A 19,194-nucleotide genomic window follows, 5' to 3' on the forward strand; every position below is an offset into this window, starting at 1 on the left:
TAGTTGCTTCCCCTCAGCTTGGTTTCTTAAAGTCAGAGTGATTTATGGTGCAGCCCCCCTGCCTTTCTGTTTCCAAGTGTTCTGACTTGTGATTTAAGTTGGATCTCTAAATAGAGGGTTCCTGCTACAGTGCCACTAAGGAAGCTAATTACCTTGAAAGTTGGATAGTCAGGAGGTTTAACATTTTATTTGATCGAAATTTTGCTGGTAAATTACCCAGAAGCCTATATTTGAAGAATCACTATAATCTGTCCAAAGTCAGGAGCTGTATTGCCTGCTCTTCCCACTTAGCCATATGTGGAACTTAACGATTTACATTCACATATTAACTAGCTTTTTCCACCACAGTCCAAATTTGGGTAGCTGCTCTAAGCTGTGTGTTTCCCCCCTCCTCTTCCTATCCATAATGCTTACCTCCATGAGTTCAGCATCTCCATTTTCTAGAAAAGGAGTTAGGTGGAGGGGAAAAAAAAGAAGTTAGTTGTCTTTTCCCACATCTCAGTGGAATGTTAATTTAAAAAAAATTTTTTTTCTTGATTTGGAATCTTGATTAAGGAACTTGCTAGATTTTTGTTGTTTTTGTTACACTGGATAGTAAAAAGTGTAACTTGAGTAATTGAAATTTGCAGCTAATTCCTGCATTTCATTTTAGTGACTAGGTTTTACATTCTTTGCTGACTTAGGTTTCTATTTTCTTATTGTTCCAACCTACAGTTCTGACCAAAGGGATGAGTGTTTAAAAGGCCAGAAGATGAGGAGGGTTAGGACCCTTTCATGATCCAGATGATCCAGAAATTGGATTGAGCAATTTATGCGTAATCAATAGGGCTGAATGTAGCTTTGATTGTGTGTTCACTCACATGCTCATACACACAAATAAAACTTCTGAAAGCAGAATTTATAGAGTAGTTTAATTTTCAGCCTTTTAATTAAACCCGATATGTGTTCCATCTATTCTAGCTGAAGACTTCTATTTTCTTCCTGATGTAGTCATTAAATGATGTTTACTAACAATTTGATTCATTGGAGCCGTTAGGATCCTTTTCCTTTTGATGGAGAGGAAATCAAGTCAGCTAATTCATAATTCAGTAACACAAACCAGTGTTTGGACAGACTCTCATTCTTCCTCCCTTCTAAGTCTCATATTCTTTCTCTCCAGGAAAGACACAGATGAAGCAGACCTGGTTCTTGCAAAAGAAGCTAATGTTAAATGTCCACAAATTGTGATAGCATTTTATGAAGAGAGACTGACGTGGCATGCATATCCTGAGGATGCGGAAAACAAAGAGAAAGAAACAGCAAAGAGCTAAAGGAGGGGGTGGTCTCTGTCATTTCTCTTTGTACATAATACATTCAGCTCCCTGCCTCCTCTCCTTTCTACCCACCCCCTTCTATCCTAAACACATCCATAAAAAATGTGCTTATCACTGTGCTCCACAGGAGAAATGTTGGTATTGGTTCTCTTGTAACATAACTGATGGTCTGATTCATGATAAGTGTCTCTCTGTGAAGACCAGGCATTTACATACTGTGTGTAATTCCCACCATTTTTTCCTTTGCCCTGCTCTCTCCCTTCTGCTCCCCTGTGACCTCAAGATGAATTTTAACTTTTTAGTCACCTTAGAGTCTTGATCTTTTCGGGGTTGGTTGCTTTTTAGGTGGGGGATTTTGGTATAATGATGTTGAATTTTGGTTTCTTGCTTTGGCTCTTAGAACATGTTGATGACCAGCTAGCCTTTGTTTTGAGATGTTGGGATGGAAGAGATGTTGCCCGTCTTTTAAAAAAGCCAATAGCAACTGCCTACCTGTTGGGGCTTTCCCAACCTCATTCAGCTCTACCCAGGAGAATACAGGGTTCCTGATGTGGTCTTCTGGGCCACCCTCTGTTGTTCATCCTCACCATCCTCCCAGAAGAGCGGCATCCTTAGGAGGGCTTGAAATTTTACGTTCAGATTTGTCAAGGCACTCCTCCTAGCCCCAGGACTTTTGGCCTTATTTCTTAGCAGTCCCTGATTCGGCTTCTGCAAGTTGGTGAAGTCTGTTATAAAATGACAAGATTATTAACTGTGGAAATTTGTAGCTATTAGTACATGAGGATGATGGGGTAGGATACAATTGTCTTTATTATCACATTTGGTATGTATGTATTATTTCCTTCCATCTCTCTCATTTGGATTATATATTTATGTAGGTGTGAGTGACTGCCTGGTGCTTGTGCCAAGGTGCTAGGCACCCTCCAACCCTGCCAACTTTTGTGGCCTCCCAAAGCAGTCGTGTTACCAAAGAGGCTTCAGACTTCTCAGTGGACCCCACTTTACCCTCCATGCCATTATTTTCAGTGGGGAATTCTTGGAGGGGAGCCACTGGCCACAGTATCAATTTTAAATATTCATAGCATTTATAATCATAAATTCCTTGCTTTGTTGACTTACGGATTTGCCACCAAGAGTCCCCAAAGTGTTAATGCTCTTGCCTTTTTCCACCGTCAAACTCTTCAGTTGTTGGATCTTATTTTTCCTTTTTAATTAATTTCTATGGAAGACTATCAACCTTCAAGAATGACATGCCCCCGGCGTCAGCATGTTGATACAGCCTCTCCCCAACTCAGCAAAATATTTCCTTTTTGGCTTCTTCCTGCTTTGCCAGTATGTTGAGAGGTTATTTTTCTGATTATAGCCTTCAGCCTTTGTTCCCCAAGAAACACCCTACTTCTCTTTTCCCTTTTTTTCTTGTAGTTAAAGGGGGCTAGAGAATCAAGACTAAAAGTAAGGAAATAGCAGGGTTTTGAGCATCCTTGTCCCAGCCTGAAGCTGAGGAAATAAGAATAAATGCTTGAAATAGCCTTAACTCTAGAGTTCACCAGCCATTGAGGTTGTTTTTGTGGTTGCTTTTTATTTTTAAAACATAGCTGTCTGGCCAGGAGCATTCAACCATCTCTAGATTTTTCAGAGTAATGAGGGGAATGGAGAGATTGCTCCAGTTCACAGATGAGCCAAATAATATGCAAATCATATACCCATTCATAGCATTTGTTAACATTGCTTCCCTGCTCAGCTGCTGATTGAATTCTGTGTGCTTGTATAAATTATGTCAAAGATTATACTGCACAGTTGAGAAGACAGCTGTTGCAGTGACATGACAGACTGGAACAATGAAGCTTTTGGTTTTAGCCATCCAGGAAAATCCTTCTGAATATGTGATTGGGTGAGAACTCATCAACCATACCTCAGATGGGTCGGAGTTTAATCTCCATCTTCCTTAACTAAAGGAATTAAAGGCCTTGATCAAGTGCTGGATAATTGACAGTTGTTAGTAGTTAATCTGATGGGCATGTGAAAGAAAGGATGGTCAGAAAAGAGGTCTTTCCTGCGAGTAACTAAGGATATCAATTAGGATGTGCTAGAACAGAACAAGAGTAGGCCAGAGCTGCTGAGGAGACCATCTGGGTCTCTCCATTTGCAGGTGGAAAAAATGACAGCTCATCCATGTAGCTAGTGTGTGTCTCCCAGGAGGAGTGGGCATGTAAACAGAGTACAGTGGCCGTGTTTTTAGAGCGCAGATCTAGGCCATGGATGAAAACCAGCCGGATTACTTGGTACTGAGATTGGTCTTGAGGAACCTGGGACACATGGTTGCCAGGGTTATGGGTAATGTTTAAGACATTCATCAAAATCTGATTTCTTTCAGCAAAAAAACCCCAGTATTGTCTACTATTCATCACTGCTTTAATACTTTAGTTTTCACTCCATTCATCTTTTTCTGTCCACGGTTATTGAAATCAAGGTCTTATACTGTGTGCTGCCCAGCTTGTTCTCTCCCTGCCTAAACAGAGCCAGTTCTGTAGGAATAGAGGGAGCCAGCCGCCAGCCTGTGCCTCCCGCATTTGATGGTGTCAAGTAGCTGTCCAGGCCCTTGGAGAATTGCAGCCTCGAACAGGAACCTGCTTTCATGGGGCTTTCTCCTCTCAGAAAAGTTAGTAGCCCTGGGCTAAGCACTCTTAAATACCTAGGTCTCAAGTGCTCAAAGTGTGTTTTTCATGTGTTAGTCCTCTTTCAAAACATCTTCCTAATGCTGAGTTTCTTCTTGCAATCAGCATTCAAGGATTTCTCCTTCCACAGAATGTAGCAGAGCTGTGAGCAGCAGAGTCTACCAAGTCAGCATAGCTGCTTCTCTGAGCCCTGGGCTGGACAGAAGCCCTCACGTTAAGATCAGCTGTTAGAGAATGTCAGCCCTGATGGAAGCACCCGTTCTTAACCTGGAGAGGGCCATATCGTTTTTCCTTCTGCAGTCCAGTTTTCCTCTGCTCAGGAGAACATTTGGACCTGTGGTGGTCTAACACTCGAAAGTCTAGATGGTTCTTGGCAGTCCCTCAGCCATATATCTGTACTACTTTTTGTTGTTGAAGAAAAGCTGGTCTTGTTCTTGGGTGGTTTTCAGTTATTCCTAACTCTTTGTTCCTGTGCTATAGCCTCCCTACAGTTCAATTTCCTTATCTTTAGGCCAAATCCTGGGGCCTGGGGGAAAGTGCTTGTGATTTTCATCTTGTGATTTGGTTGGATCTGTGTTTAGCCCAGCTTACCTAAAGGTGCAGAGGGGTCAGAGGGATCCAGCAAGTGATTGTCTTTGCCCTTAGGGTTTGGATTCTGGGGCCTAAAATAAATTCACGGTGACACAAGAACCTCAGGAAGGGTTATGTCATTAGACTGGAGATGTGGAAATGGTTTCTCACAAACGAGGTCAAAGGAAAAGCTCGTTTGGCACCCATAAGTCCATCCTTTTGGTTTAGTTTTTTAGAGTGAAGGTTAAGTGCTGAGATGTGTACTATTGTAATCAGACCACCAAGCAAGCATACCTGTCAGGGCAGAGAGAGGAAAGGTCTGAACCCAGTGTATTTATTTTTTTCCATTTTGGCTCTACCACTAATCATAAAAGTTAGGTTTTTCAAAAATTGAGGTGTTACCTGGCTTGCCCCTAAGAGCATATGCTCAGAATTGGGGCCCCCGCCCGCCCAGTTAGTCACAGTGCATTTGTATTGAGCTGTCCAGTTCCTGTCACATTCGTGTACATCAGCATTTACTTCATTCATTGGACATTTTTTGGCCCTGGGGATACAAAGTTCAAAAAGATGCAGTCCTTGACCTCAGAGAAGCTTCATACTGGTGCATAGTGTAATAAATGTTACAGATGGGCACATATTTTATATTTGGGGGCAGAGACCACTGGTTGGTGTAGTTTGTGGTTCTAGAGTAGTAGGGTGATGGTTAGGTTCGTGTGGAGAAAAGATCAGTGACCTTGGATGAACCAAGGTAACTGGCCATAGATGAACTGCAAGGGCTTTTTAGCCCAGAAAGTAATGAGAACAGGTTTAGTTAGAAATGCTGCTCCTGAGAGAGAATAACAGGTTACGTGGGGGTTGAGAACCCCTGGCTTTGGTCCCAAGGTTCTTTGCTGAAGTATTTAATAGTGTAGTTAATCCTTGCTTGTGGAAAGCATCAGCTGTGATGCACAGCCAGTTTTGTGTTGTTACTTCATCGTAGATTCTGTAAAATGTATTCCTTGCAGATCGAGAGTTGCTCACACCCTTTTCACTTTCTCACGCTTTTTGAAGGAATTAACATGAGGCTGACTTGGAGCCTAAAACAGGGACATACTTTCCAATGTGCTGAAAAGAAGGCTTGGGCCCATCTGGTGACACTCTGTTCCGGACAGTGTAGTTTTATTTCACGCCGCAAAATGGTGATTTCTAAGCAGATATTGTGTCAATTATGCGGAAACCTCCCAGAAACACATGTGACCTGGAGTTTTGGACTTAATCCTTCTGGGGAGTTCCAGGGTGAGGCCGATCCATGCTAAGAGAGCCGTGCTAAGAAACAGTCTGACCTTAAGAAATGTCCTAGTTCTGACCATGTGACCACAGGGAAAATGATACTTTTCTCTGCCTGCATAATTGAGAGTTGGATAATTGAAAGTTGACTTAAAGGTGAAGGTTCTTTGGATAGCTTCATAAAAATTCTAGTTTCTTTTTGCTTGTGCTGAGTTTCTTGAATTTTAAACTACCTCATCTTGTCTCTTTAGAGTTTCTTCAGCTTGTCGTTTGCCGCTTTGACATCGTGCTTTACTCTGACTGTTTTCTCAGATGGAGTATTTCCTCTTTGTTGAGAGCATGTTTTCTAGCCTTTCGTTCTGATCCTCATTTCACCCAGCATCTCATGTTGCTCCTCTGTCAGAGAAATGTTTTAAGATAGTTTAAAATCTTGGTTCATTGGAATAAAGTGATCCTCCTGTTTGTCTCTGAGGTCAGTAGGAGAAGGAGTTAAAACAAGGTGGTGGGAGGGGACAGACCCTGCGCTGGAGGCAGCCAACAAGGGAAGAGCCATTAATTAAGACAATTTCAAAGTCAACTGATTGTGATCATTAATGTCACAATAGATCAAAACCTAATTATCACAGCCTAGGTAAGAGCCATCAGTATTAATCAGAAAATCTAATAGGAAACTATTATCAAGAAATTAGGCCAAATTGAACGCAATGAACTTTTTATCTTGTCATTCTCTCCTCTCCTTTTTCTCTTTTTCTTTTTCAATTTGGTGATGTCCCCTGGCATTGGTGAGTGTGACCCTCACAGCTGACCCAGGCCCCAGTGGCCAGCTTGTCATGCTTTTTGAGGAATTCTAATGCAGACTGACCCTGAACTGTCACTGCTGCTTTAATCAGTCTTGAATTTGCGCATCACCTGGACTTACCCAGTGTGATCAGCAATCAGTGAGAAAAGGTTATATTTGGGTCTTACAGTGGTTGGTCCTTCCTGGAACTAGAGTGTCCCTGGTGAACGTGATGCTGTGTGTGTTAACTCACTGTTTGAGCTTCTGATGGGCGTAGGATCCTGTTGCTCTGGCAACTGCAAGTGGGTATGGAGGAAGAGTCTCTGACTAGTTAATAGAGATCCCTTCATACCACTTCATACCCCCTCCCTAGATGGAAAAATGAGTGTCACCATCTCTCTCCTTCGTCTTGAACTGATGTGAAGATACCACAACTCCTGAGGTTGAGCTGAGGCAGAAAGGGTGGACAGCTGCCACCCCTGGGGGTCATGGGGGAAGGGCGAGTGGCAGCAGCGGGTTGGTGCCAGGGTTCCCAGGGGAGCCTGTAGAGAAGGTTGCCACTGCTGTTGCTGGCTTTCCCCGCCAGCATGGAGCTCAGAGCACTCCCCACCGCCACTGAGGAAGTGGTTCTTAGCTTTCTGCTTGAGCGTGGTCTTGCTTCTTTCTGAATTTCAGGGTTTGGGTTACTCAGTATAGAACTTTGAGAAATCGGTGTGACTTGGTCCTTCACGTCTTAATGGTAAACTGAGTATTTCTTTATAAAAGAATTCATGCCCTTAATGTTTAAAATGTAACTTTATTTTCAAAACACCCATTAACGCATGAGTTTCAGAAGTAGTTTGTTTCTTCTCCAAGACTCCTTGGGTTACGCTGGATGAATAATAGGCCATCAGTTAATACTTGTGGGTTGGTTGGGTTCATCTGGTTGCAGAGTGAGTTCTACCTACCGACTTCTGCTCTCAGTGCTCCAGGGTGTGGAACAAGAATTGAGTGGATGCTGACTGTGTGTGCCAAGCTCCTCCACTGACTCATAATGGCTGACCTTGGGCAAGTCACTCCTTTCAATGCCTCAGTTCCCCATCTGTCAAATGGGGGTAATAATACTGACCTACCTCACAGGGGTGTTGTGAGGCATTGTAAATCATAGTTGACAGAATCCTTTAGGGTCCTCGATGGAGGATGCCTTGAGCCGAAGTCTAGGTTTTTGTCCTCACTGAGTTGTCCCAAGGTTGGAACTACTTAGTGACCTCGGCAAGTTCTCTGGCCCCCACCCCTCATCAAAGCTGCTAGTTCAGATGTTGACAGTGTTTTCATGAATGTTGGAGTCTTAATAGTCCAGACTTACTTAGGATGTTACGGGAGAACGGCACTCAGTATTTTCTGTCTTGCATCCACAAAAAGAGGCTGTTTTGAGACTGAGAGCATTGGATTAAGGAGTCAGGGGTGCTACTGCTTGTTTCCCTGCAGGTTGGGAGTTAAGGTTTGGAACTTACAGGAGCTGTCTCAGGAGCAAAGTACACACCATGGGCGTGATTCATGTTTCTCACTCCCTGAACTGATCCCAGGACAGCTGGGTCACTTCACTTCTTCTAGGTATCTGTCCTTGAGCCTCCGCCTCCCCATAGGAACCAACTGGTTGAATAAACATAACTGCTTCCTCCATCCCCCACCAAAAAAAGAGCCACGGTGGAAAATTTTTTTTTCTAGGGACATGATTAACACTCAGAATTGGGCCTTGATACTCCTGAGAGCTTCATCCAGTTCACCCTTTTCAGCATCTGTCCTCTCTTTCTCAGTGTCCACAGTCTGAACCTGACTTTGACCTTTTTTCCCTCTGGTTTGGGAAAACTTTCGGACACTAGTTGCCCAGGTGTGGGCTCAAGAGCCTTACTCTCCATCTCAGTTTAGGGGCTCAGCCGGCTCCTTTTCTTCCCAATAGGGCTCTTTCTCTCTCTCTCCTTGGCCCTAGATGTGTAACCCACAAAAAAGCACAAGGTCCTGGCCCCTTGCTGCAGTCACATTCCAGTTCTTGGTCTTTTGTGGACTCCTGTTCTCAGCACCGGCAGCACCAGGCGGTTCTGGGGAGGCATGGAGGGTGGAGAGAGCATGTCTGCCATCCTGCCAAGTAGTCAGGAGCTGGTTTGCCCGCAGCCCACAGGCCTCCCCACCCCTTCCCACAGGGTGGGCTCAGAGACTCCAGGAGCTGGGTTTCTTTCAGCACTCAGTACCATCGTGAGCAGCAAAACAAATCACACTTTGTAGCCAGATTTCTGAATGGAAAAATGGGAAATTGAATTCTCTACGGACCTTTTTGATTTGTGGGGGAGTTTTGGTTGTGTTTCTTGGTTATATTTCAGCCAAACATGTCTGCTTTTGATTTTTTTTTTTTAGGATAAGTGATATATATATATGTTCTCCTTTTAAATGTAAATGTTTCAAAGTAGGCAATTTACGTGTTTCCATACCTGACATCTGATGCAGACCTCATTCTCTCCCCCCTTCCACCCACCCCCTTTCCCTCTTTTCATACTCTTGTATTGGTTCTAATAAATGGTTGCTTTTCAAGTACGGATCCTGAGTGGTGATTTGAAGATGTGGGTCTTACCCTCCTTCCTTAATTTGGACTCAAGCTTCGGCCAGTAGCAGCACATGGGTTTCTGAAAGAGCTGGGAGAACAAGGGCTTTTTTCTAAGCACTCTTGGTCTCTGACTTTCTCCAAACAGCCACGGGGTGGCGCAAGCCTGAGGGAATAAGAGCAACTGCACCCTATTTCCTGCTCCTTCCCTTAACCCCTTCAAATTCTGCGCCTGCCTGATCCCCAAGTAGAGCTCCTGTCTGCTCCAAATGGCTGGAAGAATAAACATTAACCTTTGGGGACCCCTGGAAACGTCAGCTCATAGTTACTGAATTTGTGGAAAACCACGTAGACAAACATTTAAAAATCCCAATACATGTAAGTTTATAAATAATGACTATGATCTTTTTGATTTGCTTCACAAACACCAAAGGAATTGAACATCTAATGATTGTGGGGCACGGTGGGGGCAGGGGACAATTGGAAGTTGGATTAGAAAAAAAAGTAGATAATTAAGCATTTGCTGGGTAACGTAAGCCTGTCGCAGTTCTGAATTTCATAGGAACGTGGGCAGAACCTCAGGGAGTGAGCAGTGAAGATGAAGGGATGCCAGTGAGCAGAACCTCAGGGAGTGAGCAGTGAAGACGGAGGGATGCCAGAACCCAGACCCGCTGAGAGGCGCCTCCTCTCCTTTTCCTCCATCTCTCATCTGCAACTCCCCCTCCTGTTTTCCCTTCTTGGCTGCTGAGTTATAGGGTCTCCCCAGTCTAATCTCGTAAAGTCTCATGAAGACATCTGTAGGTTGGCTGGTTTAATGGTCCATGACCTCATAAACATGGGACAGGAGAGCCATTTGGTCCACTTCAGAGCCAGACCCTTCTGGACATTATTTATTTCCTACCTCTGAAGCTGGGGACTGCTTGCTTGCTCCCTTCCCTTTCCATCTCTTTCTAGTTCTCTCACCATCACGCACTTTATCTCTGCCTTAGGCCCATCAGAAAGCAAGACTCTGGAGTTTTGACACTCCCACGCCTAAACAGCCGTGTCTCGGTTTTGTTTCCCTCCGGTGTGTCAGGGTATGCTTGCCCAGCACTCAGCTAAGCTCTTCGCCGCTCATCACTCCTCCCGGGAACCCTGGCCCTCAGCATGCCAGCAAACGAGGCCGGCCAGTCGTGCCTGCCCCTTTGTCTCCACTGATGGGCTGCGGAGCTTGCAAAATCAATGCAGCCCCAACAGGCTGGGGAAGATGGAGGGCCGCCACGTGGGAGTCTGTGCTCAGCTGGATGACTGAGTGCATAGCTTGAAATCGCCCTGTTAAGAGGAAGCAGCCCCCCAGGCAGCCTCCTGCTTTTGGAAGGAAGTGGGAGAGGAGCCCCAGAGCCCCCGTGCTGGGAGCTGCTGCTGCACCAGAGTGTGTGCGGAACGCAGCCCATTACAGCCTGTGGATAGGCCAAGAGGCTCTCCAGGCCCGGGCTGTGACCTGTGGTGGTGGGTGGGGGACAGATAAGGCAAAGCCTGGCCAACTGGTGTGTGGCACGCCACATGCACACAGTGTGGAGAGTAAAGGGGGAGGGAGAACCCACACAGACTCGCCTGCATAAAGTTGTGAGCCTGGTGAAGACATGAATGCAAGGGTCTGGTTGTTTCCTCCTCCCAGGGTTCTCCTCCCCCAACCCCCTCTGCAGCTGTAACATCTTGCTTTCCAGGTGCCAGCTCCCTCCTCTCGCAGCTTCTGTCTTTATTTGGGCTTCAGCGTGTGTCGGCGTCGGTATTGTTTTGGTTTCTCCCTTTTGTCTACTCCCATCGTGTGTGTTTTTCTTGTCGGGAGCTGCGTTAGGCATTACTGACAAAATGGAGGCACGGTCCCCAGCCCCCTCTCCTCATTCTGCAGGCACGGATCCCGGGATAAAGGAGTTAGGCCTTGTAATTCTGACTTGTCTTTTCCTCTCCTCGGCTGAGTTGACTGAAAAGGAATATTAAGGTGTTTATTGTTCTTGAGCATGAGAAGGCACAAAACCTTCTGCAGCATTGCGCAGAATATAATTCATAAAGTTAATCATTGAGATTTGTTTAAGGACTTTTACAAAAAAGTGTTCCAGGATGAGCACATAGGCCGCAGCTTGAGGCCATGGGAGGGATTGCTATCTGAAGCCTATTTGTGAGGAGAATGTTTATGGCAAAGGAGTTTACTGAATTTAGGGCTCAGAAATAATTAAAACAGTTAGAAGTTAAAGATTTAAGGAGTGTTGTAAAGTTAGCATATTGTACTATAGCTTATAGAAGTTGGGAATTTTTAGAGACACACTATAGCTAGAAGCCTTTTTAAGAGATAGTGAGCTCAGGATGTTAGGGGCAAACAGGACTTAGGAAGATTCGTAAACTGAGGAATGTAGCATGAGTTACAATGTAATCACAAGTTAACTATAGGACACATTAGAAGAGGTAGCTAATAGATGATAAGGCTGATTCCCAGAGAAATCACTGAAGCAGGAACTCTGTTTGAAGAGCAACAATGATTTATGGAGATAATAAATCTGGGAGAGGGGGAACTGAAAATGTCAAACCTCTGGCCTAATGTTTTTGTAAAAGTATAAAAGAGAATCTTAAACTTGGAATAAATAGGCAGTCCATAGAAAAATGAGAGGCTGTCTCATTCGCTGACACCGTTCACCTCTTCAGGTTGAATCCCTGGATGCTGGAGCTGGACTCCAGCATTCTCTCTTTCTTTTTATTCTCATTCTGGTCTCTGCCCTCCATGTTCTCTCCACCCTCTTCAAAATCCATAAGCAGCCTCAGTTTGGACATTTAATTTCAACCCCATCAAATTATTATCTTTCTTGCAACAACCTGGGACTCTTTATGAGTTCTTTCTACGGCACACCACTGCTGGAAACAGGTGCATCTCTTTCTCCGTATAATGTGGTGCCCCCCACTCCCTCCCACCCCCCAGACTGGGAGAGGCGATGCCGGCTCAGAGGCCTCATGCTTCCTCTCAGCAAAGCCTTGTGCGATCATTTGGTTATGAGCCAAGGAGAGAGAAAGAGCTGCTGAGAATTGAGCTTGCTGATAAATATGGAGGCTGCTGAGATGAAAAGGTTTGGGGTTATTATTGCACCCTTTCCTCTTTCCCCATCCACCCCTTCCTCCTGCTGCTGCTCTGTTCTGGGGAGGGAAGCTGGTGAGGAGTGGAGGCGCTGGCCACAGCTGCTGCAGCTTATGAAATTCTGCTCCTACATCTGCAGCAAGGGCGGGAGCGGGGCAGGTGAGCTCTGCTGGGAGAGGGAGGGGGTAGGGATGCTGAACCCCCTGCCTGGGCTGTGCAGGAATGTGATGGACCACTCCTGCTACTTCCAAGACCATGCTGCGCCTCTCCATGCAGCCTGTTTCCGCCTTACTTCTCAGCCCCGACTGTAACCTGCTGCTGCTTTCCATTTCAACTCTCCTGGCAAGAACCGGGAGAGTCAGCTCCCAGAGACCGACCGGAGCTGACCGGGCTCTGGCCTCTGCCATAGCCCCCCTGCCTCTAATCCCTTTCTCACTTCTCCACTCCAGTCTGCACCTGGAGCTGGGAGGTCGAGGGCATGGAATTGCCGCTTTGATCCTGGGCGAGAGCAGGGGCTGTCTGTTCCTCAAAGGTGTTGTTGGGGAGAATGCAGCACCTCCGCTCCCAGACTAGGACACCAGATCTCTCCACGTGTTCTCCACCCTTCCTGCCTCTCCTCCACCACCTGCCCCTCTGACTTTTTCACCCTGTCAGTTTCTGTTTTTCCCTTTTAAAATCATTTAAAAATATTTTTTCCCTTTTTTTCTCTCCCTGTTCTTTTATTTTCATGTTACTAAGAGTAGACAGTTAGTAAGAGGGCTTGAGGGAAGAGATTGAGAGGAAATGAAAAGTACATTTTTCCCCCCATTTCTCCTTTAGAGGAATGGGAAAGAGTGTCACCCGTTTTCCTTTTTCTGGGATTGGAGCATCTCTACCCGCAGCCCTTCTGATTTTCTCAGCAATGATGTCTAAAACAGGGATTTTCTTAACCTTGAAAACCCATTTCTATTTTTATTGGTTTCTTTATGATTTTGTAGGGGAGAGAAAACCTTGCCATCCCTACAAAGTCAGTTCACTGTGTGATATTTTTCCGTGAGAATTTTTAAGATAATCACTTTTGAGAATTTCATAACCCTCCTTGAGATGACTGGAGTCTTGGGTGTTGTAACAAGGCTGGAAAACACTGATCTTTAGTGTCCATCTAAGCCAATTGGATACTTATTTCTGTATGAATTTGTTGCAGCCTTTCATCATGGGAGTAAAAACCTTCTTCATGGGGAACTCCTGTTGCCCCATTCGTCAGCTTACGGGATCAAGGGCAAGTCAAAATAGTTCTCAGACTCCCGCCCTCACCCCATAAGGCCAGCGAGCCTGCCTTGTAGAGGGAGGTGAGGGACAGCGATCTGATCTCTCATCTCCTTTTATTTCACCCCACGCTTGCTTTTTTCACTCATTGCGGATTTGAGGGTTTGGTTTCTGGTTTGGATTAAGGAGCTGGGTTAGGCAGGACTGGGGAAGAATTTGCAAGCTCCTATTGGAGGAGGTGGAGCAGGGGAGGGAGAGAAAAGGGGGTACAAGGATGTCCCTGCGAAAGACTGGGAGACCAGAATTAAACGAGGAAGGATGGGAGAGAGGAGGCTTGGAAAACCATGATGTGCTGGGAGCCTGTGCGCATGCGCGTGCGCTACCGCAGATAGGACCGAGGACGCTCACCGCGGAGCCCTCAAGGCCCTTCAAGACTGCCTCCTTTGCGTCCAGGCATAATATATTCTCCTTCACCCGACGCAGCGGGCTGGAGCTTCACTTCTGAAGAGCTCTGGGCGGTGACTCAACGTAGTGTTTACCCTCATGTGTCCTGAGTTAGAATCATCTTTGCTGTGGAATGGATGACCACCCAGAAAATCTAGAAACTGTGTTAAATTTGGAACGCCCTTCTGCATCCTGAATGACTTCAATTTCCACCCTGGTGTAGGAGGTGGAGTGCCTGGAATCCTGATATTTCTTCCTTCAATCCCCAATTTTGCTTCCAGCATCCCAGGAAGGGTCTGAGAGGAGAGGGTGTTGCGCGCGGTGGAGTGGCTGTACAGGGGTCCCATTGACTGAAGGCAAGGGTCTGCTAATGTGCATTAGAGATTTCTCAAAACAAAATAGTTGTTGCTCTCCCCCCAAAATGGATGAGGCAAACAGCTCCCCTTTTGCCACCAAGGAAATGGCAGGTTTGTGTGTGTATCAGAGTTGAAGGGGTGTGTTAATTTGAGTATAATCAATCCTGAATATTCATTGGAAGGACTGATGTTGAAGCTGAAGCCCCAATACTTTGGTCACCTGATGCGAAGAACTGACTCATTGGAAGAGACCCTGATGCTGGGAAAGATTGAAGGCAGGAGGAGAAGGGGACGACAGAGGATGAGATGGCTGGATGGCATCACGGACTCAATGGACATGAGTCTGAGCAGACTCCGGGAGGTGGTGATGGATAGGGAAGCCTGGTGTGCTGCCGTCCATGGGATCACAAAGAGCCAGACACGACTGAGCGACAGAACAATTCTGAATATATGTTTTTGCTCATTTGAATATGTTAAATTCCATAGAGTCCAAGTCGAATCACTCTAATGGAGGGAATGCAATAGCCTGGGTAATTCAGGGAGAAGATCATCCCCAAAGCCTTTATGAATATGGTTGAGAGGTGCTTCGAACTGTGCTCGGGACAGGCTCTGGAAGATGCCTTATGGGCCAAGGGGAGGAAGTCACTGATGATGGCAAAGGAAAGCTGCTCATAGCTCTGTACCAGGACAGCCATACAGATCAGAAGCAGAAAATTGCAGGCGCTGTGTCTATTCAGGTGGAAAGGCAGAGAGGCCAGAAAGGGCCTCAGGGGCAGCCTGCTAGTGCAAGGCTAGCAAGCATGTGGGAAGGTCAAGGGCGCAAAGAGTGGCAGGATAAACTGTGGTTTGAGAGAAATTAGGAAAGAATAGACACTCACAACTGACCTTGCTCCAGAATTAGCCAAAGCACCAGCCCAGAACAGCCCAGGAAACTGGGAAAAAAAATCATCAGATGAGAATTCAAGTCAGGTCTTGTCATTCATAGGCTGTATGATATTGGTTAAATTAATTTCCCGTGCTAGCTGTCGGTTTCCTGAGGGGAGTCAGCTCAAATGTTGAATAATTATTTCATTTTTCACAAAATATTTTATCTTTTATTAGAATCATAACAAAAAAGTTGATAAAAGGAAAAAGTGGAAAACCCATAATCCTATCATATTAATATATAATACATATTTTTATATTTATGTGCTTGATCAGATTTTTGCCCATGGGAGACAAATTCATATTTTTACACTGTGTGCCGTTGGTGCAGTGGTAAAGAATCTTCCTGCAGATGCAGGAGACACAAGAGATGTGGGTTCGATCCCTGGGTCAGGAAAAGCCCCTGGAGGAGGAAATGGCAATCCACTCCAGTATTCTTGCCTGGGAAATCCCATGGACAGAAGAGCCTGGTGGGCTACAGTCCATGGGGTCTTAAAAATAGGACATGACTGAGCGAGCACTCAGCACTCACCATTTTGTATGTTTTTGCTTATAAAATAGTTCCATAGCACTATATATCCTTTTTTTTTTAACCCCAGGTGAAACACAAATAGCAGTATATATTCTTAACAATTATTGCTTAAAATTAATATGAATGTACTACATATGGATTCTACCAGGACCTGGGGTCTGGAAGGCCCTCTTCTACCTCTCTGGCTGTTTCAGCTCAGCCTCGTACCTTTGAACTAGTGATGGTTCCAGTGTTCCACTCTCAGCTCTGGTTCTTATCCTTGGGTTCCCTCCTCCTGAGATAGCTCAACCACTCTCATCATTTCAGCCACCACGTATGATAAAGCTCATGAGTCCCAGACCTGTAACTCTGGGCCTCAACTGTTTGTCTCCTCTGTGTCCACGTGCCTTCTGCTGCCCCCTCCCGAGCATCCTGGAGGCTTCTCCAAGCAAAGAGCTTTATAGATGGAGTTATATCTTGTTTCTTCCTTCTGAGCTCACAGTCTAGAACATAGTTTGTGCTGGGGGATGGTCATTACAGACTTTCTGAGAGATGGACAGTGAACATAAGGATGTGAACATAATTTAAAGAATGACATCCACTGCTGTGGTCCGGGTTCAGTCCCTGGTTGGGGAAATAAGATCCCATAAACCATGCTTCATGGCCTAAAAAAAAAAAAAATGACATCCAGGGAGGTTGGATTTGTCTCTCTCATTACCTTCCCCAGAGGATCTCTGCACTGCAGGCAGATTCTTTACCACCTGAGCTATCAGGGAAGCCCTCCCTTGTTACCAGCAAGTGTGAAACTCACCAAGAACACTACCATGGTTGGCAAGACCTTCCCTGCCCAAACACTGGCCTCAGCTCCAGGCCTCCCTCCTGCCCTCCTCCTTTCTGTATGACACTGTCTGGGTCTCAACACCCTTATCAGTGAGGCTGGCCCTTGAAGCACCAGAAGATGTTCGATGGGTATTGAAAGGAGATGCTGGAGAGCTCTCCTAGGAGAGCAGGGCAGACATCTACGATGGAGAGAGAATAGGGTTTCTAGAGGATGAGAGGATGGGAAGAAACCAAGGCTCAGAAGAAAGAGGAGAGAGGAAACAGAAACGGTGGATGCATAAAAGGAAAGAAAAAGAAAAGAGAGTCAAAAGAAAGGTGAGAAGGATGAGGTATGGTGGAGAGTGAAGGAAGACGCATCACGGCAGGGAAGGGCAGCTGCGTTGTGTCCAGGCAACTCCTGGTCACCATCTCCATGAAAGAAAGGTGAGGAGAGTCTTTACAGGGACAGTTTTATCCAGCCTCCTGCCTGTGAGATGGGGCAACAGAGGGCTGTGTATCCAGGAATGTCTCAGCGGGTGGATAGGTCTTGTCACCAGCTCAGTGAGGTGGAGACCAGACCGGAAATAGGGCTGGTGTGAGGGAGGTTCTGGCCGAGCAGGGGTGGGGTGAACCTTGGTTGGAGGCAGAGGGATCAACACCGAGCCAGATGCGCAGGGCAAAGCAGAGCTGGCTGTGTGGCGAACGCACCGACGCCTCACAACTCTGAGAGGGACCAAGCCCTTGGGGGTCAGCCTGAGATGCCACGGTTGCTTGGTGATAGAGTTGGGGCTGGAACCAGGTCTGTCCTCCCCAGAACTTTTGCTGTGTGCTGCTCCCAGAGTCTTTAACTGTACCCTCCTCAATCCCAGGGTGCCTGCTTAGAGCAAGACTGGTCATGACCGAGGGGAGGCTGGGCATTGAGGAGGCCAAGGGAACACAAAACCAGCAGAAAAAGCAGGAGGCATTGGGCGAGGGGTTGGGGGTGGGGGAGTCACCAAGACCTGCCTGGGAGGGGATGGTAGAAATAGACTAGGGAGTCAGGGACCAGGACTGTCCTGAGAAGGGCCCAGAAGGTACCTGCCACTAGTGGTCAGGCAGCCTGAGGTGATTTGGGGGTTTGCTGCCCCCTGGTGGCCGTTAGGGGAACAGCAGCGAGGACCGTCCGCGGACAGGCAGGTGTGACCTCCTCCACCCTGGGTAAATGTCTTGCTATCCCATGCGTTCCTGTAGAATGCAGACTGCTGAAACTGGAGGCCCTGGAAACCTCAGGCCCTTAAGTGTCTTGGCTTGGGCTGTTAGTGGAGATGCTCTCTTGCCCAGGAGGTGGGGGGCAAGATGGATCCTCACGTCATCTGCCTGGAATCTCAAGAAATCCAACACTTTTTGATATGGAGCAGGCATACACGAGGGCTTCCCCCGTGACTCAGTGGTAAAGAAGCTGCCTGCAGCGCATTAGATGCAGGAGACACTGGTTCGATCCCTGGGTCGGGAAGATCCCCTGGAGGAAGGCATGGCAACCCACTGCAGTATTCTTGCTTGGAGAATCCCATGGACAGAGGACCCTGGCGGGCTACAGTCCATAGGGTTGCAAAGAATTAGACACGACTGAAGTGACTGAGCAGGCACTCAGGCACTTCATGAATTATTTCATTCAATCATTAGGAAGTCCCTATTAAGTGGTCAATACTCTTCCCATTATTCCCAGTTGAGGAAACAGCCTCAGTGGGAGGAAGTAACTTTTCTGAGGTGATGGAGCCCTAGGCCTCATGACTCTAAGTCTCTCTACTCATAATTCCGGTTTCTCACTCCTCACATCTTTCCAGTGAAGAGGTGCTTGGACCAAAAGGGAATGGGGTCAGGGTAGGAACTCTCCTGTGGCCTCACAAATGTCTTGTAAAGCATGCTTGGAGCCAGAATAATGTCTCAGATGTGTGTTCTACTCTGGATGCCTAGGGGAACTGCAACTCCATTCATTCAGTATTTCTGAACATCTCCTGGTGGGAGAGCCAGGACACAGCAACAAACAGTCCCTGTCTTAACAATTTGGTGGGTGCAACTGACCAAACGTTTATACTGTGAGTTAACAGATGTCATTACAGATTGCCAGGGGTAAGAGAAATTAGGGTGGGAACAAATTTCTCCCAGAGGAGGAAACGTTTTAGCATGGATTTAAGGATGTGTTGGGCCGGCAGACAAAAGGGAGGGGCAGTCTAGGTGGAAACATGGAGCAGATAAAGGTCAGGCAGAGGGAGAGGGCTCAGGGAGTTAAATACCCTCCCGCAGTTTTGTGTTACTGAAGCACAAGCTGTTTTGTGCCTGGGTCTGGCTGTGATGCAAGAACAAGGCTAAAGATAAAGAAGAGAGATGCTGGTGAAATGTGAGGGGCTTTCCTTGGTGAGAGTGAACAACACACGGTTTATTCTGCAAGCCTGGCGAGACCATGGAATTTCAAACGCTGACCATGATTAGTCCTGTATTTTGGCAAGGGGCTTCCAGAGGCAGGGCTACCACCTAGAAGGCTACGCATTAGTCCTGGCAGGAAAATCTGCCCTGAAATCCCTGGCCTGAAGCGTCAGAGCAAGACGAATACGTCGCTTGACCCAGAGAGACGAAGA

At 46.4% G+C, this 19,194-nt stretch overlaps 1 protein-coding gene across 13 annotated transcripts in view; it reads left to right on the forward strand.

The window, feature by feature from the left end:
• The window catches only part of CBX5 (chromobox 5), a 34,359-nt gene extending 25,192 nt beyond the window's left edge, over positions 1 to 9,167 (forward strand). For 12 of the 13 annotated variants that reach the window (XM_042245161.1, XM_042245160.1, XM_042245159.1 and 9 more), the window contains one exon: positions 1,160 to 9,167. In XM_042245161.1, the coding sequence (XP_042101095.1) occupies positions 1,160 to 1,310 (151 nt within the window). In that variant the 3' untranslated portion in view covers positions 1,311 to 9,167. The remainder of the gene's footprint in view (positions 1 to 1,159) is intronic. The other variant, NM_001166190.1, reaches the window with a different exon arrangement.
• The last annotated feature ends 10,027 nt before the right edge of the window (positions 9,168 to 19,194 follow it).

This window comes from Ovis aries, chromosome 3, assembly GCF_016772045.2.
Source record: "Ovis aries strain OAR_USU_Benz2616 breed Rambouillet chromosome 3, ARS-UI_Ramb_v3.0, whole genome shotgun sequence".
Lineage (NCBI taxonomy): Eukaryota > Metazoa > Chordata > Mammalia > Artiodactyla > Bovidae > Ovis > Ovis aries.